The sequence below is a fragment of the Actinia tenebrosa genome, unplaced genomic scaffold, assembly GCF_029948245.1.
Source record: "Actinia tenebrosa isolate PJP-AT-01 unplaced genomic scaffold, QUT_ActTen_1.0 PGA_scaffold6__47_contigs__length_16458017, whole genome shotgun sequence".
In the NCBI taxonomy this organism is placed as follows: domain Eukaryota; kingdom Metazoa; phylum Cnidaria; class Anthozoa; order Actiniaria; family Actiniidae; genus Actinia; species Actinia tenebrosa.
In genome coordinates this window covers 1,248,831-1,270,082 of record NW_028292583.1, presented here as the reverse complement: position 1 = coordinate 1,270,082, position 21,252 = coordinate 1,248,831, and the positions used below count along the sequence as shown (strand labels likewise).

The 21,252-nt window shown below is 35.9% G+C and overlaps 4 protein-coding genes across 6 annotated transcripts in view; 2 read left to right on the top strand and 2 right to left on the bottom strand.

Moving 5' to 3' along the window:
- Positions 1–2,847: 2,847 nt before the first annotated feature.
- Positions 2,848–5,935, bottom strand: LOC148905799 (GPI inositol-deacylase-like). The gene has a single exon (XM_089039117.1). The coding sequence runs from the start codon at positions 5,770–5,772 to the stop codon at positions 2,992–2,994; it is 2,781 nt and encodes a 926-aa protein (XP_088895243.1). The 5' UTR covers positions 5,773–5,935; the 3' UTR covers positions 2,848–2,991.
- On the top strand, positions 5,735–13,137 carry LOC148905798 (polyglutamylase complex subunit TTLL1-like). 3 transcript variants are annotated; one of them, XM_089039120.1, is made up of 14 exons: positions 5,735–5,803; positions 6,660–6,725; positions 7,596–7,738; positions 8,076–8,180; positions 8,300–8,375; positions 8,515–8,649; positions 8,903–9,011; positions 9,562–9,642; positions 10,018–10,080; positions 10,194–10,234; positions 10,327–10,372; positions 11,390–11,499; positions 11,910–11,963; positions 12,249–13,137. In XM_089039120.1, exons 3-14 carry the CDS (start codon positions 7,645–7,647, stop codon positions 12,367–12,369), a joined length of 1,035 nt encoding a protein of 344 aa, XP_088895246.1. In that variant the 5' UTR covers positions 5,735–5,803; positions 6,660–6,725; positions 7,596–7,644; the 3' UTR covers positions 12,370–13,137. The 3 variants fall into 3 exon arrangements, with proteins under 3 accessions (XP_088895246.1, XP_088895245.1, XP_088895244.1); XM_089039118.1 differs by lacking the exon at positions 5,735–5,803 and adding an exon at positions 6,131–6,416; XM_089039119.1 differs by lacking the exons at positions 5,735–5,803; positions 11,390–11,499; positions 11,910–11,963; positions 12,249–13,137 and adding exons at positions 6,129–6,416; positions 11,000–11,293.
- Positions 13,134–16,050, bottom strand: LOC148905797 (uncharacterized). Its single transcript, XM_089039121.1, has 4 exons — positions 15,866–16,050; positions 14,559–14,639; positions 13,760–13,860; positions 13,134–13,504 (listed from the first exon to the last, which is right to left on the bottom strand). The coding sequence occupies exons 1-4, from the start codon at positions 15,951–15,953 to the stop codon at positions 13,310–13,312; spliced, it is 465 nt and encodes a 154-aa protein (XP_088895247.1). The 5' UTR covers positions 15,954–16,050; the 3' UTR covers positions 13,134–13,309.
- Positions 16,051–16,666: 616 nt separating this feature from the next.
- LOC148905796 (uncharacterized) overlaps positions 16,667–21,252 on the top strand; it is a 12,251-nt gene continuing 7,665 nt past the window's right edge. Inside the window, exons 1-5 of the mRNA XM_089038868.1 lie at positions 16,667–16,783; positions 17,320–17,869; positions 18,674–19,026; positions 19,510–19,719; positions 20,271–20,308. Of these exons, the coding sequence (XP_088894994.1) occupies positions 17,332–17,869; positions 18,674–19,026; positions 19,510–19,719; positions 20,271–20,308 (1,139 nt within the window). The 5' untranslated portion in view covers positions 16,667–16,783; positions 17,320–17,331. The remainder of the gene's footprint in view (positions 16,784–17,319; positions 17,870–18,673; positions 19,027–19,509; positions 19,720–20,270; positions 20,309–21,252) is intronic.

Below are 21,252 nucleotides of genomic sequence, written 5' to 3'. Positions count from 1 at the left end.
TCCTAGATTACTGAAGATGAACATGCTTAAATATTGCAATGCCCATACCATTAATAATGATTATTGCGGCATAGAGTTGAAGTTTCCTTCAAGCTGGAGTTAATGCCAAAATATGCCATTTATCAACAGAGTCAACTGTAGCTTCTCTAACATTCTTGTGGACCTTTTCATCCAGCTCTGTATTCTTTTTGCATTAACTAACATATTGGAAACCAATTATATGCAGATATCAGTCTGTCTATGGACTTGCAAGATTAAGCAATTCAGGGATTAGTTAATTAGATTAGGAATAAATAAGACAACAGCCTTGTTGGTACTTCTAGAGTAATGATATCACCCACTAATACATGATGTACACAGACATCAGGGTTGTATATAGGTAACCGTATATAGGCTACTTTCATGGTTTTAACATCCTGATCACAACTTGATTGATTGATAATTACTATTTTAAGCCAAAAACCCAGATAGCTGGAAAACATTTGTCTGATGGTTCATGTATTCTTGACTTTCACATCCCCATAATGCCTTGCGTTTTTGGGGGTAACCAATCAAAAAACTGTCCCAAATTGAAAAGTTTCTTAATTGAATTTATACTATACCCTGCTTTTATCTGTTCAATACTGATTATCAGTTTATTCCAAGTTATTTTTGCGTGTACAGATCATCAAGAGTTTTGGTTGACTTACGAAAAAATTTTTAAAATTTACCTTAGTTAAATGTCTTCAAGCTTCTATATTTTTCTGTTTTTTACTTCTTCATTTTATCTTTGGATACCAAACAAGGTATTGTCAACATTGTCTGATCAGCCTTCAGCAAAATAAGTGGGTTTTTACCCTCTGGTTACCCTCCAAAGACACAGAGGATTATGGGGATGTGAAAGTTGAGAATTGGTAAAAAATGTACCATTACTATTCATCATTCCTTGTGTGAATGACTGGGAAAAAATGAAGATAAATTTACATTAATCATCAATTTTTTTAAATAGAAATTAGTTTTTTAAAAGTGAATAAGTTTTAACATTAATTGATTTTAGATTAATAGCCAGATAGCAGTTGTAATGACTAGTTATTGTTGGTGTGTTTGACACCACAGCTGGTATGCTGGAGGAATGGATTTTGTTATACCTCCAACAACAACTTCCTATGCAGACATCCTTAGGCTTGTCATACCACACTTCACTGCACACTCTTCATTCTTTTCTTGTGGAAAGTGAAGCATTACATGATGACCTAACGAGGATGTGTGAGTAGGACTAGAATGTTGTGGTGTTTTTTCGATACCTGTAATTCTCCATACAACATAGGATTGTATGCGGTGCACTTCAAGAATATATTCTGGCAGGTCTGTAGATGATTTGGGATGGGATCCTTTGTAGTTCATAATTCTCATTAATCTTCCAAATAGTTACGAATTTCTAAGAGAAGAATTTAATGAGGATGTGTAGTTGCATGGGTATATAAGGTGTACATAAAATAATCCAGTATTTACACAATGGAGAAACCAAGTTCTTAGTTGTTTCAGCAAAGGAGAAAAGGGACCTTCAGAAAATGTTTTACTGACTTTTGCTTTTAGTTTTAATTTACTATTTTCTTTCATTCATTTGATTGCTGAAACATTTTAGACAGACAACTCTTTTTATGCTCTACCAGCTTTTTTGTGGGACTATGTCTCTAATATAATTGAATGCATCTTTGCCAGTTACTGAACAATTATTACTGCTGTATCCTAAGGTTTACTCTCAACACATCAAGCAATCGGGTGCTAGCTGACATTAGATTAGTACAACAGGGTTGTCTTATTGTGTAACTGTTTTATCATAATGGAAGCAAAATAATGCTAATAAAATAGTTTTATTGTAAACTGTTTTGTGTTTATTTGTTGTCTACTATAGATTTTGATGAAAAAATTAATGTTTAATGGTCCAAATTCAGTAATATTTCCAAAGGCCCTTTCTAATACAGTGGCGGATCCAGGGGGGTTCGAAGGGGTCCACAGAACCCCCCTTGAAGGTTTGATCTTTTAGGTAATAGAAATATGTCTTATATAAATTTTATGAAAAAAAAAATTAGTAGTTTTGTGTTGGGTGTTATTATAGCTTGGTCCGTTACTAGATAATAAATTAGGTGATTAGAGCCAATTTTTTTTTGTCAAACATCGACTAAACAAAAGAGAATTATACACAGTTTAAGAAACGGAACCCCCCTTTGAAAAATTCTGGATCTGCCTGTAATACCCTGTTCACACCAGACCTTAAAACAGCTTTTCAACTTATTTAGTTAACTAAACAAGTTCCAAACCTTGTTCAACTAAACTACTTTGGGCAGGTAGTTTTAATTGTTTAAAAGATGGGGGCCAAACAAGGAAGGACGTAGGACAGAGAAATCAATAACTAAACAAGGTTGGGGTGAATGGGGTATAAGATTTTTTTAATATGTATATAGCACTCCCTTCCCCAACATTATCTGGTCTAGACTGACTTTTTGCAGTCCCTCTTTTCCCTTCTGATTTAGCTGAGTTGAGTTTTCCCCTGTTTTGAAAGTGCAGAGAGTGGGATCAGTTTAAAGTGACACTACTACCTACAGATTCAAGTCAGGGAAATAATCTGACTTGACTGACTCTAAAGTTTCATAACCTATCATTAATTTGAGACAGGAAACCTAAATATTAGTTAGGAGTTAAAATATCAACCAACAACACTTTATTCTATTTTTACCTATCATTTGAGACAGGAAACCTAAATATTAGTTTTCAACCAACAACACTTTATTCTACAAACATTATGAAATGCTACAAAGCTAAATAATAGAATCAATAATATACAAACACAGAGATGTACATGATAAAGAGTCTTTCAACTGTTTTACTATTAAATACGATGCTGAAGAATGCAATATGCCAAAATGTTCCAGAAAAAGTCAGGAAATTTTTAAAGCACTAGAATTTTGCCAAAACTTGGCCTAAAGGTATCATTATTATTATTATTATTATTTATTTCTTTTTGGAAACATTCCTCTCTCTCAATAGTGCATTGATCCTAGATATATTCAGGGTGGCCAATACCAGACATGGTGCATAAGATACCATGTGCAATGGAAAGATAGGTGCCTGGCTTACAATAACACCAACCAAGAATGTTACATAAACCAATGGCTGTGGTGCATTCCCCAGAGGATGGTATCCTAGATGTATCAGATTCCAACCCATTAATGCTCCTAAGAAAGCTGTTGGGTCTGGGGATAGAGTGTAGGCGTAAGGAAATGCCTTGATCCAGACCACAAGAGCTGGGGCATTAGAGATGACCATAAGCATTGTTAATGTACTAACTGTTAGAGAAAAATTACACACATTCTTGACAACCTGAGCAAGTTTTTTGCTTCTACTGTCTCCTGGTGAAGACTGGATTTGGCGAAGAAGAGAGAATTGCTTACATGACCGTCCCAAATAGAATAGATAAGCCATCACTAGACCAAGTGTTCCACAGACAGTGAAAGATATCATGGTATTAACAATAGCAAAAGATATTTCTTTTAAAGGAAAGATATTTTTTGGAAAAAGAAGATCCTGGTAGTCTTGTTTCCAAAACATAACTCTGCCTCCAAACCTCAGGAAAACTCCATTCCATACAAACAAAATGACAGTTAACAGTACTGCTGTCGACATGATGATCACTAGGGGCAACAGCCAATCAAATGTTCTCAAGTCATTAATGCTTGGTAACCAATCATGCTGTCCCAAATGACCTTGCATGACAAAGAATGGAAGAATAACTTGTGAAATAACAAAATGGACTTGTGTCAGCAGAAGGAGTACTCTAGCACTTCTTGATAAGCTTGTTATGAGGTCAAAGAATGATCGGCAATCCTGAGAACTTGCTAGAGTAGAAACCTGCCATGCTAGTACTAACAACAACATTGAATACACCCAGACAGGAAGTTGAACACCAAAGAACCTATAGACTTGACCAATCATCTCAGTCAGATTGGGTTCGATAGACACTCTGTGGGAACATTTGGGGTCAAGCCATAAGTGGACCTCAATATTTCCCACAAACCCTCTTGGTCTTGGATGGTGGAGTTTGATTTGTAACCTTAGACTACCAGATGATACATGAGAGTAGACATCTTCATTGAACCATGGAATGTTAACACGGCCTATTATTGATGGTTCTATTTCACAGTCTTTTGTTTCTACAGTGATGTCCAAAACTTTCCAAACTTTGCTGACAGATGCCAGGGAAATATTTGAGAATATTAGATCTTCTTCAATGTCTGCTGTTACTGGACTTCTAGAAAACATCCAAGGTGAGTCTAACTTAAATGAAGAACTGGCCAAGGAATGGAACTCTGTCTTCAACACATCTGCCGTCTTAGAGGGAGGGAACATGATGGCAAAGTGTGAGATCTCAGGGAATTCAGACAGCCTCAGATAAACAAACTTTAGAAGAGAGTTTCCTGAAGGCAGAAGCTGTGAATGATGAGATAGGTCTGTTGGTGTGCTACAAGGATGGCTACTAGATGACTTTTTGCAGGCAAATAACCAACTGTCTGATTCAAGATCTGTAAGAATAAGGAAAGCATTGTGTGTGATTCTCCATTCTTCTAAAGGAAAGGTATAAAGTTTATTAGACTTTTTGCCTGAATGTCCTCCTTTGAAGACCCATAACCTTCTGTTGACAAATACTGGGTTAAATTCCTTCCAGTCTATCCCTGAATTCTTTTTAGAATTCCCAAAGTAAATCTCTTTAGTTCCCGGATTTTGTATAAAATGATGATGAAAAACCCTTTGTCTTAGTTCTTTGCTTAGTGCAATCTGTCCTGTAGTTGAATCTATCATATCAAACAAGGCTCTGTTGATCACAAGCACAAGTTGCTTACACCAACACAGACACAAATGATCTACAGACAACCATACTCTAGGTATTGATGTAGTAACTACACTTATGGCCTGTGATTGATCCAGATAATTCTGGAGTGATGTTGTACTTGACCGAACCAGAAGATCTCTGAATCCACCACTTACAGACACTACCGTAACATTCCGCAGGGTAGCATTGTCTCTTGTAACATACACCTCGTTGTTCCAGTATTTCTTAATCCTGTTATAGAAATTACATAGAAAAGGATCAAGTGATAGAACCGGGTGTTGGTGAGGTGTACCGAGTGTGATGATAGTATGAACTAGCTGTGAGTCAAACTTGGGTAGTGTGAACAGAGCTTTTGCGATCACTCCACCCATAGAATGACCAATCAGGATAACTGATTTTGGTCGATTTGATAGGCCTTGGTAAAGTCTTAATATCTTTGTAATACAAAGGCGAACGAATTCAGTCTGCTCGTCCAGCATTATCCCGAAAATCCCTGATAATCTCTCATCTAAGTCCACTGTAAAATAGTTAAACTCATAGCGGTTGTCTTCAGCTTTCCTTAGCGCCACAGAAGCAAGAGATCGTACTTGTTTGTGGCTTCCAGCATTTCCAGGGATAAACAGGACAGGAATACCTTTAAGTGTTTTAAGGTTTTGAGACACTTCATTACGAGATCCTTCTCCATACAGATGTAAAGAGTATCTGGGAAACAGTTTGGATGTTCCTTTAAACAACGGTACTTTTACATACTCTGGCCATTGATACATATAGGTCATATCACACTTGTTTGATTCTACATTTCGCACAACATCTCGGAATCCATGTAGTGCAATTAGGGCGAAGACAGCAAGGCACATCATCAACATGGCCGATTGTCCAACAGGAGAAACTGAAAAAGTCGTCATTTTGATGAACGATTGTTAATTGTCTACCTGGGTAAGCGTTATTAATCTTCCTAGATTGATTTCGGTGGTAATAAGTTTCTTTCTTTTGAAGATCTAAGAGCAGACACTTGTCATTCATAAGTGAAGTGTTGCTTTCAAATTGGACCCACAACACAGGTAACCCAAACGAGTCCATAACAATAAGTTAATCTCTTTATTACGTTAATCAATTCCCTGCAAGCAGAGTCTCCCTCGTTGGCGATTCTTAGGGTGAAAAATTGAAAAAAAAGCTATAATGTAAAGATAAAAAATGTTTGCGAAATTTTGACATTTTAACTTTAAGAGATTGAATCTCCATTAGTTGGGTTTCCTGTGTATTACCGTCAAAGGATCATGGGTAATATAAATGGCGGGAACATGAAATGGACAAATTTGGTTTGCAATCAACAAATTGGTTAAATCTAGCCCAGGAATGCTTGTTATTTATTGTGTAATCATATAAGTACTATTAAAGTGCTTGTAGTAGTGTGTTAGAGGGCTCAGTGTGCCTGTATTATGGCTAGAGTACGTTATATGACAGACAACGAAAAGTCTGTTCTTGTCAACAACTTTGAGAAGCGAGGATGGATTCCTTGTGCTGACGACGAAGACTGGAACTTTTACTGGTGAGAAATATGAAAATGATAATCAATATCTATTTGGTCAGTTTGAATAAACTCAAATTGCACTCAAATCTTTGCAGTAGTTTGCAATGGAGATAGATGTATGTTTGCAGTAAACGTCCATAGCGACAAGAAAGCTGTAGGGGAGGGGAGGGTAGAGGTAGTGATTTTTCCATACAATTAGAGGAGGCATGTCATTTGTGAGGTTAATGCACCTAATAGTTTTGATTGTTTTATTTATGTCAGGGCAAGTGTACAAACTGTAAGAGCAATATTCAATGTGGAAACAGGCTATCGATTAGCAGATGATCAGTAAGTAATAGAGGTATCCCAAATTCGCTTGACTGACCACGAAACAATGGTTTGGAGTAGAGATTGTACTTAATTCTTTTATTCATCAAGTTCAACCTCAACTTGAAACCATTGTTTCCTGACCAGTCAAGTGAATTCGGGATAGGTCTATTTGTCTGCCATTTCCCAGCTCTGTCTTGTACTCCCTACAATGCCATATGCTATACTCTATAAGTCTTTCCATTTTTCTTTCTTTCTTCTACCCTTGAGCTCTATGCTATCATTGTTTGTTCTTCTTTTATTTATTTTACATTATTTCTTTCCCTTATTCTCTTTTACCCTCCCTTCCATTCTCTTTCCCTTCCCTTTACCCATTTCGATACTACCCTTCCCATGGCTTCCTTCTTTTCTAATGCTCTTTAATTTTCTTCCCTAACTAAATTCCTTGAGAACCATTTCTTTCCCTAATCCCAGTGGTTCACAAGTGCATATTACAAGTGGCATGCATTTTTTATCTGACCATGAAATCTAAAATATTACTTGACAAGTTGTGTTGCCATTGGCAACCGACATAAATCTTGTGCCTCTTACTGGCTTTTAAAAATCCTTTGCAGTCAAAGTTTGAGAAAAAGAGATGGAATTATTAATGTTGAACTTATATGTCAACAGTTGACAAAAATACAACTGATGACTGCAGAGCATGTCATGATTAGTTTAGCTTATAAATAATCAGTTAATGGTATCTTTGAGGGACCATCGTAATTGGGGAAACCTGTGATGACATCCATTCCCATATTCTTGTGATTTGTTATATTAATTTATTCTTAATTTGATATGAGGTAGAAGCTAAACAAATAGATAAATAAATGTTTATTATTTTTGTATACTTAGAGTAATCAACCATTTTCCAAATCACTATGAATTAACACGGAAGGATCTCATGTTGAAAAATATCAAGCGATATCGTAAAGAAGTTGAGAAAGAAGGGGTTCCTTTGGCAGAAAAAGATGAATCAGGAAGATACCTTTACCTTGGTATGTAATGAAGTTACTGAATAGAAAGTATACCCTACTATTAACAACATCAATATACTAAAGGACCAGTATGATCCTTTATGTGCATCCTAGTATAAAGTAATTGATTAAAGGCCCATATAAAGTAATTTAATGATTTGTAAAGCACAAGTATCTTTATGTAGAGATATCATGTGTCAGAAATGTTTCTTTTCAAAAAAGCTAAGAGTTATTATTATGGCCTCAGCGTAGTGTCCAGTGCACTATGGTTGAAGCTATATATATACATAGATCCCTTCCCATCTGTCAATGTTTAGATGTATGTATAAGTCTTTGATTTATTTTTGTTTTATTGCAGATATCATTCCTGTTACTTTTCTTCTGCCTGCTGATTACAATCTTTTTGTAGAAGAATTTAGAAAGAATCCTTCCAGCACATGGATCATGAAACCAACTAACAAATGTATGGAATAAGAATGTATCACATAATCAAAGAGTTTGATGAGTTGTAAGACGTTTAAGACTTTCATATGTTTGTCACATTTGTCTGTATTATTCAAGTAAAATTGTTTTTCTTTTTAGCACAGGGGAAAGGAATTTTTATTATTAATCGTTTGTCACAGTTAAAAAAATGGTCCAAGGATAGCAAAGGAACTCCGTAAGTATGAACGAAAAATAACAGAAGGAGAAAAAGAAAAGAAAAAAAGCGAGAATGAATAAAGTAAAGAAAATATAAAATAGTTGAATTTTTATTTAAGAAGAAATTTGAGCTCATAGTTCCTATTGTTCTTTTTAAGGTTGATGCATGCAACTGGCAAAGATGCATATATGATTTCTAGATACATTGATAATCCATTACTTATTGGAGGAAAAAAATTTGATCTTCGTATCTATGTCACTGTAACATCTTACAGACCACTAAAAGCCTATGTGTGAGTAAGATGTGTTTATTGATGATAAATAAGGAGTAACAATTAGACATACAGATTTCACTTTGACTTAATGGGAAGTTTACTATCATTATTTGTTGTATTTGTACTGGTGTAAGTGCTCAAGATTTTTCCACTGACATGCAAAATAACTTGTGGCTATGAAAAATCATATTCCATCCATTCTTACCTACATCTCGGCAATGAGATCATGAAGATTGACTTAATTGATAAAATATGGTCTGTTTCCTCCCAGGTACAGACATGGTTTTTGCAGGTTTTGTACAGTACAGTACAATGCTAGTCTAAATGAACTTGATAATGTGTTTATCCATCTGACTAATGTCGCCATTCAAAAACATGGGGTAGGTGGGTTATTTTTTCATTTTTTTTTCCATTCACCTATTCGTCCATGCATACAGTTATTCCATGATCCATACAACACATCAATTCATCTATCCAGGCATTCCTTGTTCTACCCACATCCATTCCATCCATTCCATCCATTCCATTCCATTAAGCATTCACTATCTATCAACTCATAATTTAATCATATACAATAGATCTTCTACTATTAATAATATTATGAATAAATAAGTAGAATGTAATTAGTTCTACAGGGGGGCTCTTTTTACACTGGATTTCAAATTGAATTTAGAAGTTGATTTTTGAGAAGGGGGAAAAATTGGAGAACGTGAAGAAAACCCTGGAAGCACCGGAGAGAACCAACGAGCAGCTGAACTCACATACAACATCAAGCCTGGGAATCAAACCTGCCTCATTTTTGGTTAGAGGCAAGCACTCTCACCGCGCCACCTGTGCTACCCTAATTCCATTCAATCTATTCTTAATCATTCATTTGGCTGCATCATTTTACAATTAGGTGTATCCATTTTCCTTTTTTTTTTCACACAGGAAGACTATAATTCTCAGCATGGAGGCAAATGGACTGTTAAGAATTTGAGGTTATACTTGGAAGGAACCAGGGGTAAAGAGGTAGATGATAATCTGTATAACTTGTGTTTGTTATTATCAGCATCATCAGACACCCTGCGCCACCAAACCTCACTAGCTTATATGACAAATATTGCCATTACTACTTACCATACCTCAGAGAGATATCCAAATATTGAACCCTGGAAACAAAAGATAATCCATTTGTACAACTAGAAAATATCTAAAATGCCATTGTCAAAGTGTCAAATGCATCCCAGGAATCACTTACTACACAAGGGCTGCCAAAATATTGAGACCAACAAACAAAAATACCTGGTTATTATGCATCCAGATCCTTGGGTTACCTGTAGGACTTCTAATGGAATGCAAATGTTACATTCATACTGATCAGTGTTACTAATTGTATTTTTATAGCTGACAGACAAGTTATTTGATGACATCAATTGGTTGATGGTGCATTCTCTGAAAGCTGTCCAGGTAGGCTGGTATATCATCATTAAGGAAGGCTTAGAGCATCATGTTGCATTACATGTTTTCATAAAGTACTGTACATACTTGTAATACATACATGTAATGTCTTGTGTTTTTAGAATGTTATTGCTAATGACAGGCACTGCTTTGAATGCTATGGGTATGTAATATCATGATTAACAGAAGCATGACTTCATGTATTGAAATGTTACATGGTGTTTGATGGATTTATTTTCATAAATTCTTATACAGGTATGACATCATCATTGATGATAATCTGAAACCATGGCTGATAGAAGTAAGTAGATCTTTGTTCATCTAAGAAAGATAGCACAATCTCAGGGGCTGGTCCAGGATTTTTAAAGGGGAAGTAACTCACAGCAAACTTAAAAGGCAGAAACATGTTGAAAATTGGCATCTCAAATAGGAAAATGAAATTTGAGAGCTTTAAGTAAACTAGATGAAAGTTTAATATCTGGATAAATACCAATGTTTTCAGTGGTAGATATTTTATTTTATTTGTGCAAAATGGGAGGAGGTTCCTAGTCAGTCTAACCACCCCTTGATCTGCCCCTGCATCACAAGCCTCTATTTGTTGTAGTATCACCATCCTCAAAAGTATCCAGACACTTAAAAGTAAACTTCAAGTGGTTTTTCAGGGCAGGTTGAATTGTACATGTATCTTTTCTGTCCAGTCTACAACTTTTATAGTACTCTGTTTAAAGGGTAATAGATTCATGCAGGTCAATTGACAACTCTTAAAACTCCTGCGTATGCAGGCTTATCCTCTAATCCAGGAGCTGCTGGTTTTGATATTCTAAATTCTGCTTTAGCCTGCATACACTGGAGTTTTAAGAGTCGTCAATGCATCATCTTCCCTTACATCCACTACTAGTGCTGATAGATATATGTATGTTACATGCAGGTCAATGCATCACCTTCACTTACATCCATTACTAGTGCTGATAGATATATGTATGTTACATGCAGGTCAATGCATCACCTTCACTTACATCCATTACTAGTGCTGATAGATATATGTATGTTACATGCAGGTCAATACATCACCTTCCTTTACATCCCTTACTAGTGCTGATAGATATATGTATGTTACATGCAGGTCAATGCATCACCTTCACTTACATCCATTACTAGTGCTGATAGATATATGTATGTTACATGCAGGTCAATGCATCACCTTCACTTACATCCATTACTAGTACTGATAGATATATGTATGTTACATGCAGGTCAATGCATCACCTTCCCTTACATCCATTACTAGTACTGATAGATATATGCATGTTACATGCAGGTCAATGCATCACCTTCCCTTACATCCACTACTAGTGCCGACAGAATCATGAAGTACAATCTGATTCATGATACTATGAACATTGTCGTACCCAATGGAGAAATACCAGAGTAAGTACAATATTTCAAACTAAAACTAGCTGGTCTACAGTAATGGACTACTTCAACAATATGGCAGCCATCTTGAATTGTCAGGGGGAAAACAAAACAAAAATGACCGTAAATATATAGAGTTTCATGTGTTTGTCTTTCTTTTTTTGGTAAAGGTGATCGATTTGCCATCTTAATTTATCTTTTTTTGTATTCTCTTGTGGCAAGCTGTTAATATCAATCAATGTATTACTGTTTATTTGCCCCCTGAATGCCCCCCATGCATCATGATCCAAGATGGCCACCATATAATTAAATGTATTGCAGGCAAATTGGAGAAGTTATGTGGGTCCAAGGCCGACTGTATTGGAAAATCCTATGTAAATGCAATCCCCATATTTGATATCCCTGTATTATTATATTGTTTCCAGTGTGAGATGGAACAAAATACCCTCCAAAGAAGCCATGGGAAGCTATGATGTTCTGTAAGTAAAACGTTTTTGTGTCATTTCTTTGGCCTCTTTATATAAGCACCTTCATTGGCAGATATTTACATTTAGCTACTAGTAACTCTTCACTGTAGACAGTTTTAATCACATGGTGTAAAAAACTTGTTCACATGGCATATCGCATGGTCAATTTGAAATGCATTTGCAGTTAACATAACAGACGCAATAAAAAAATTACAACCGCCTCGGTCTACTGGGAAGAGTAGTGCAACATACAGTAGTTATCAGAAATGTTTGATGTGATTTTGTTCCAACATTTAGTTATGATGAAGAGCTTGCCCAGCAAGATGTGGTAGAGAGAGACCTTAAATCCAGAACCAGTCAAGGAAGTACAAGCCGAGGCAACAAAGATGGCAAAACAAGACACACAACGTGGAAATAGCATGTTACGCATCCACACACACTGTCTCCAATTAAAACCTTGGCTAAATGAGGAAACGAGTTTTCAGAAACGTTTCCTGCGCGCATGTTCCCCGGTGATTCCAAGTTTAGCCACATGCACAACATTGCTACGTGCAATAAATTTTGCTTGCAAGACGCAGAAATGTTTCTTCTGCACAGCATAAACATTCTGTTTCTGCTGTGCGGCAGAAACATTTCATACTTCTAAGACACATGGAAACAATGTTTCCTCATTTAGCCACGGAAGTCAACATTCTAAAAGTTCGTTACTTTTCAACACTAGCTCTATCTTGAAAGTGTGCATGCGATAACCGATATTGAGTAAACATGTTTCCTGATGTTTCCTGTCTGGAAACATGTTTCCTCGTTTACCCAGGGCCTTAGATAACTGAAATAATAAGTATATTTAACTGCACCATTAATTTATAAGAGTTCGGGGTTTATACTGTACTTGCAGGAATATGTTTGAAGTTTGTACATTCATTTTCACATTAGGTACACAATACAAGAATCTCAGGATTAAATTTGCCAAGACTTGCCTATGAGATATACCTTTTTAACTTTGGCATAATATCTTCCCATTTCAGACCATGTTAGACTTTAAAAGTCTTAGATAACTGTTAATGGAGAAGGTTTTCTTATAAAGTGTGGAAAAGACCATGTTAATTGCTTACTAAGAACGTTTTCCATTATAATAATGGTAATTTATATAAATATGTAAAAATAGATTAAACAAGACAACACTGTGTTTGACACTTTTATTTGTTGTTTTTGAGAAATCAAGAAACCGACTACAAAAGAGAGGAATCATTTGAATGATTACAATACACGAAAAACAGCCCGAACCAAGAAAACTGCTGAAATGAAGTATTCATGAGAATGTATATTGTGCTTAAAGAGAATTTTCGTAGTATTGTATTTTATTTCTTAGGGAAAATAATTACTGGAATATGAGCATGATGAAGAACATAATCACTAACACTTCCAAGGAAAGTGCGGCGTAATGCCCCTAGACCTCTTGATCCCATGACAATGATCTGCGCATGCTCCTCTTTTGCAAGCTCACAGATAGCCTCCCCTGGCTTTCCTCCTTTGATGAGGATTTTAGCTGAAAGCTAAACAGAAAAAGCAATATATTTCAAATGCTTGTATTTTGAACAACTATTTCCAATAAGTCATTTATCTATTTAGATTGGCACCTCTGTTACTAAAGGGTGTCCACCACATAGGTTTGTTTTTAGTGATTATGGGGGAAAAAATTTCAGGGCCACTCAAAATTGTTTCCTTAATTAATCGTAAAGTGATCTTCGACAAATTTTTAATCTTAATTCCCAACTTCCTTTTCCAGTTTTGGTGAAACATTTACCTACCTTAGCTGTTTGAGCCTTTTTGGAATATTTCTCCTCCAGGGCCTTTAGCTTTTCTTCATGTACTCCTACAGTCTTTGCCCACTCATCAGTATCCATAGCATCTGTGAAAAGCACAAAGTATGATTGTTGAGTACAAATATACCAAATTCGATATTACAAGAAGCCATGAGAGGGGTCTGAAAAAATAGAGCCTTTGATTTGCAAGATTTGCTAGTGCGACCATAAAATCATGGTTCAAATACAGCTGTAAATGTATAAACACTCCAATTCAACCTTGACATTCATTTTTGAACTTGAAAAAACACTATTCATCTAATCGTTGTCATCTGGTGTGCTCTAGTTGTTTTAGCGGCCTCATAGAGGAAGAGAAATATAGGTTTACATATTTATGTCTTCTTGCAGAATAGGACATCAAACATTTTGAGCCTTTATTCCTGGCATAAGCTCAACTACAATTTCAGTGGTGTGCATGGTCCTTGTCTTATTCAATAGGCCATTTGCAGGAAATAATCACTTGACTGGTACTGAATGGTAAAAAATAAGGCTTCCTTTATTTAAATAACTTTTGCTGGATTACTAATGTCATATCCTTTTTTTTTAAATACTCTTTTCCCTTATAAGATACTTTCAATTTCAACATATGAATCAGTTTTGTTTGCCATCCAGCAGAGCCTTCCCCAAGGGATATTTTGCTGAATCGATTCTTTATGAAAGTGATATATCAGCATGTGATGACATCTTGCCCATGCTTAGTTTCTTAGTTAAAATATTACCTATTACTAATGTATAGTAGACTTACGTGGCATCACAGGCTGGTGAATTTCATGGCAATGGCCAATTATAACATGATCATTATCATGGCGAATGTTGGACAAATACCCTGTGAAAATAACACAAAACCATCAATTTTATTCATTGTAATAAAGATGAAGAATATAAAGAAACACAAAATAATCAACTCAATCTGCAGTAAAAAGGTGATTGTTACAGTGGTTGATCAATCAATCAATCATGATTATTAGACATGAATAATCAAATGCAATAGGAAAGAGTATGATGCATGGAGCTAAGTTTCAACATTAAACTGGAAATCAAGAATTCAAGGGCAAAAGAAAAGAGTCATTTGTAGAATGCAATTAATCCTAACTAGTTTGAGTAATTTCCTAATACAACTTGAAACACTTTCAAGAATTCAAAACATTTCTAGCCATTGGGAACTCTATTAACCATTTTCTGATCAAATCATGGTATTTGTTCCCAAACATGTGATATTGTCTTTGTAGTTTACTTTTTTACGATTAATTGGCTTCCTTTGTTAATATTATATCGAAATCTACATCACAAATAAACAAATTAAACCATAGAAGCAATACTTTAGTATGTTCATGCTTCACGAGGTAGCTGTTATGATATTATAGTGAAAGTAACTTTGATTTAGATTAATCTTCCTATGTTGAACTTGGTAATAAGCCTATAGCAAGTAGTGATGGACGAAAGATCACAATATAACCAATACAACAAGCTGCACTAGTCAAGTATGGATAAAATATAAGCTGATTAAACCATAAAAACAATCAGGGCAGTAACATATCCATGCATGAATAACCATTTTAACTTCGTGTTGGAGTGAAAAAGATGTCGTACAGGTCGAGGCGTGATGAAAAATGTACTATATAAGTATTTGAGTTTATTAGATTAAAGTATAGGTGTCAAAGAAACACTTACATCAAACACCTAGAACAAAAACGAGAAACCAAATACAAAATGGAAAGATAACTGGGTCAATAAATTATCGAGAAAATCAGTAGCATGTGAAGTGCAGTTATCATAGTTTTTTTAGCAGTTGGTATATGCATGTGTGTAAACTATTAATACTTTAGTCAAGACGTGAGAATAAGACATGATATACTCGAATTAAAGTTCAAATTAAGTCGTTTTTAAGGATAAAAGGAGAAGAAACATTAAATTTCAGATTTTAAATTGTTATATGGTAATTATTTGAAGTAGAAACAGCCGCATTCCAAAGTCTTGAAGGAACTGATGTGGCTTGTCGTAAAGGAAGATCAAGTTTTCTCGAGGGTTTACAAGACTTTTCAATGTACTTACAGTCAAAAGCTGCCTCTGAATGGCTACTGGCATCTACAGGAATAAGAATAACTCGACCAGGAGTAGTGGTCTTGTTCTCTTCTGCCATTTTTAATGAAGAAAATCCACAGAAGTCAGAGAAATGCTTAAAACCAAATCCTGCACGCCTCTTATCTTGTTCGCTTCTTGGGTAGAACGCCGGTGACGTATGTACACTGGGGGGGTTTGCCCCTTTCGTGACCTTGTACTCGGCTTGTACTGACTGGTTTGTTTAACGACTGTAAATACTAGATATCTCGTTCTGATATTTTAATTCTTATTGTTATCGCCTCATCTAACTCTGATTTTAATTTTTAAAGTAAAATCAGTCGATTTGGTTTGGTTACAGTATCACCTGTGAGGGAGAGGGGTGGGACAACTTGTCTAGACCCTACTCCCCCTCGTTTGTGAATAGGTCACGAAATAAATTGTTTTGAAAGTCAAATCGGTTTATGGTTGGTTGAACGCATATTTAAAGAATAAGAAATATAAATGAGATAACTTTGATCGAATCCAAAGTCACATTCAGTGTATACATACGTACCGTCGAGTTCCTCTGGGGGTAGGGGTAGGGGTGGGGGTGAGGGTATCAAATACAGACGTTGTTTTAGCCAGTAGGCTGAGTAGAAGGCTATAAGATATCCATAGAGACATCGGATATTTTGTAAACGGATATTTTACTTTACTCCGGTGTATATCCGTGGTGCGTGTTATCCTCGTGACGTGTTATCGATCTTGGCGTTCTATCCGTGTAGTACTGGGTCGAGGTGAGGTGCAGGTGCACAAACCAACCAAGATGGCGGATGTTTAGAGATGTGGAGCGAAAAACATCTAATATGAACAACGCTTTACTGCACAGTCTGATCACTACAGGACTATAAGACTGATTACTAGAATCAGGTATTACCTTGACAGTAAATATTTTGTGATGTTGAGTGAAAACATGCTCGTTTTGTTGGAATCAAACACGAATGATATGACATGACAGCATCTGGGCTTATTTGAGACCAAATTGAATTTTACGAGGATTCTAGCTGGCTGCATGTTTAGGTACTGCTGCAAGCTAGGTCTCTCTCGCTGGTATATGCCATTCATTTAAATATGCAAATAGTTGTTATCTGCGCGATTCAGGGAAAACGAAAAAAAACATTACAAAAAGACTGCACTTTAAATTTGGATATCTAAAAGACTGTTACTAACGAATCGAAGTAAGGTTTTAGTTTTTTTCCAGTTGCTTTTCCTTTCAATGCTTCATTTCTTTTAGCATATTATGCATTCATAATGTTTTCAGACTCTTTCATGTTAATCAATGTTTACAATCTATTTTCATTTTCCTCAGATGCGAAATTTATTCAAATTATTTTGTTATTTGTAACTTTTATTGCAAAATCATTTTGAATAACTTTGCTTGTGCGATGTAATTTTGTTTATTTTAGGAAGCCATAAACATGTCAGTCAGGCATATTGGCCTCACGCCAAGGACTCCACCACTTAGCCCTGCACATACCAATCGCAGCTTTGCCTTTAACCATCCACCTCCTCTTCCTCCTCCTCCTCAAACCTCTCCCACTTCTACTACCACTCTCAATCTACTTGAAAGTAGGACAAAGAAGCCGCATGAAGCATCTCCTGGAGATCCAAAACTACTTGCTTCTTTAAGGCCAACAGAAGTCACTAAAGAAGTACAAGATTCAGGAAGCATTCAAAAACCTTGCCCTCCTCCCCCTCCCCCTCCTCCTCCACCACCACTACCACTTGGTAATGATGAAGGTTTCGTGCCACCACCACCACCACCACCACCACCTCCAATCTTCATGATAGGAGGAGCCCACCATTTGCCACCTCCACCTCCACCCCCACCAGTACCTGGAGGAGTCCCTATGCCTCCACCCCTGCCATCATCAGTACCTATGCCTCCACCTATTGGAGGCATGAGACATGCTACTGCTGCTGCTCAAGTCTGCAGAAAAAAGCCTATCAAACCTAGTAAGTTTAATATAATCTAAACTATGCTAAATTTAAAAAACCCTTCTTAAAAGTTTTATTGATACCCTGCATTTACAGGCCTTGGGCTTATCAAAGTCAGGGCATGACTAACTCACAGATTGAGTTAGAATTTAGCATGTAAGGTTTTCCAGAGAGAAGAAAACCTATATAAGCCTGGGATTAGAGACAGAGACCCCAGAGTTGAGAGGTGATTGCACTACTGCTATGCCAACCTTAATTCCCAGATATGCACAATAAACTGATTAAGTTTTTGAATGCATAAGTATTCCATATCTCAGATTGCATGTGCACATCTGTTTATTAACTTGAAAGGATAGATTTTAAAGTCAAACCACCTCAAGCAGAACATGTAGAGGACATTAAGGACACTATTTTTGGATTGTTGATTTCATTATTTGATTCGAACATTTATTATTGAAAATGAAGTCTTTAATATTCAAAAGAAGAATAGTTTGAAAATCTGATTGTTGATTGGACTATTGACATTTTCATAAACATGCGAACTTGGTAGCTGCAAGCTGCACGCTGAAATTTTGTTTTTTTGCTGCCGTCAATCAAAACTAATCAGTCAGTAACCTTCATATTATTGACTGGTATCATCAAAAAACTAAGAGAATATTGACACTCATAAATTTATGTCTGATGGTAGACTTCCTCTTTAACCTTTAAATCATTAAAAATTAATGTTTTCCAATCATGTATACATTATTTGTTTTCTTAGTTTGCAGTCAATCTGCTTATACTTTCATGTAATCATAAATTCTATAATTATTATTTTTTTAGATAAACCAATGAAGCCACTTTTTTGGAAGAGAATCCAACTTCAAGAAAACAAACTATCGCTTTCATCCTCTAAATTCTTGTGGAAATCCTTGAAAGAGCCAAAAATTAATACGGAAGAGTTTGAAAATGCCTTTTCTAAGGTTGAGAGAAAAAAGGAAGAAGAAAAGTCCAAATCTAAGCCGTCAAACAAAGCAAAGCAAAAAGTAGTACATTTGTTGGATAGTAAAAGATCTCAAGCAGTTGGAATATTAATGAGTACTTTACATGTAAACATCAATGACATTGAAGAGACACTCTACAAAATGGATACTTCATTGCTTGATTATGAGAATTTACAGTCTTTGTATGAAATCGTAAGTACAAAAATGTATTATAATATGATTTATAATCATTCCCAAGAGAGTCAAATGACAATTTAGACATGTTGGTGGCCATCTTGGTGGTATTAACAGTGGGTTATATTAGCTATCAAGAAATCTTTTGTTAATACCACCTAGTACTTGGCTGTAAACAAACAAAGAGCACTGTCTCTCACATCTGTGTTGTTATGATAGAGTAAGGCATGGGTGTCATGAATGACATGCACTGCTACGTACAGCACTCTCTCTAACCTAGCTCTATGTTGTTCAAGCTAATGGCTAATGCCTCAATTTGAGTTGAGTTTGTCTTAAATGTGTTGTTTGACACCTTCTTGCCACAAGGATATTTCTCAGAGCTACTGCGTCAGTAATATATATATTAAAACTAGATATGTTAATAATAATGTAATCCATCCATCAGAACAGCTTCAAACGTTTTTATGCTGTGTTTGCCAAGTTTCCTTCTTGTTATTTCAGAGAGCAACTAAGGAAGAATTAAGTTGCATTGAGATGCATCTTCAGGAAAACCCAAATGACATTCTTGACAGGCCTGAGCAGTTTCTTTTTGATGTCTCAAAGATTACCTGCTATGAAGAAAGGTTGTCTTGCATGATCTCAAGAACTTCAGTGTCAGATTCTTTACTAGAGGTTGGAGAGACTTTGACTAATTTTCGTCTCGTTTGTGAGGTATTAAGATTATATTTTTAGTTATTTTTAGTGTCTTAAAACACTTTGCCTTGAACATTTTGTTTTTCAGTTAGTAAATAATTAGCACTTTGCCTGGTCTAATGTAGTTGGAATTGAGCAGATTTTGTTGGGTCTCTTCCTCTCTAGATAGTCTGGTTTTCATTCCTCCAATTTCCAACATGCTAATTCAATCAATCGCCATGCACTGACTTTGATCAGCCCAGAAAATGTTTAATGGTTTGATGAAATTTACATTCAAGTTTTAAGTTAATTCCAAGGATTTTAGGGTATAATGAACATTCCATCCCTCTTATCTCATTTATTTTGTGGTTACAGTAATCAACTTTATTTCGAAATAATAAAATTGTGGCATACTAACCCATTTCGTCCATTTGAGGCGCTCTAACAACACCGTTAGCATACATCATCTCTTCAGACAGTATAAAGCCGCGCAAAATTACAACGAAGACAGACAATGTATTAAAGCTTTTAATTTAAGAAATACTCAAAATAGTTTATGTCCATGTGCAATTCTATGAATTGTATTTTAGGACTTGCAAACAAACAAGGATGTTTCATTCTATTCTGTGTAATCATAGGGCCTTGTGGCAACTACATAATTGAGGGACCATTCCCCTTCGTGGCAAGCAGACGGATTTGAGTTGAATTTATCCTGAACAAGCTTAAAGAATGTCAAATCTACATAATCACACTGTTTACTCTGATGCCATTACTTTGGTTCAAGTCTATCTGATTATGTAATGACCAAGGTGCCCGTACCCTTGACACATTTTTTCATTAGTAAAATACTTAAATGTGTCATCATTTACACTGAATTTTTCTTTCAGTGTGTTAGCTTTGCATTCTTATAAAAAATGATTGTAAAAAACAAACCATATGTCCAATGACGAAAATTCAAAGGACTTTCGATCGGGGATCGATATTCCAGTACCATTACCCTACCTGAATAAATTACAGTTTTGTGATGACTGAATGTTGAGTCCTTTTTATAATCCAAAAGCATGTATTTTTAAACAAATCTTTTTTTTATTCCAATGTAGAAGTCTTGGTACATTGGTCGTCTAAGGTTTCCGACGGGGTCCCGAACCCATCATATCCTACCAAAAAGCTTCACAACAAGCTTTGATGAAACATCACAAACAACCCCTTAAAACCTTGATAACGACTTGCAAACTGTGAAAGTGAAGGTTACTAAGTCCCTACGAATCTGAGAAAACAGCCTTTAAGAAATCATGAACAATTCCTGGATCAAGCATAGTGATCTGAAAGAACATTTCAGCCCTTGAGGAATGCAAAAAAAGTATGTAATTCCATGTTCCCTAGTGCGTAGAGTGTTTGGTAGTTTTTTTAGTAGGGTTTGGGTAAGGTTGTCCAGGAGGGTGTGTTTTTGGTAGGTTTGTCAGTAGTTGGTTTGGTAGGGTTGTCAGGTAAGTGTTGGTGGGTTTGTTATTAGTGTTTGTAAGGTTGCAGTAGGGTGTTGGTAGTTGTCAGTAGAGTGTTGTGGGTTTTGTC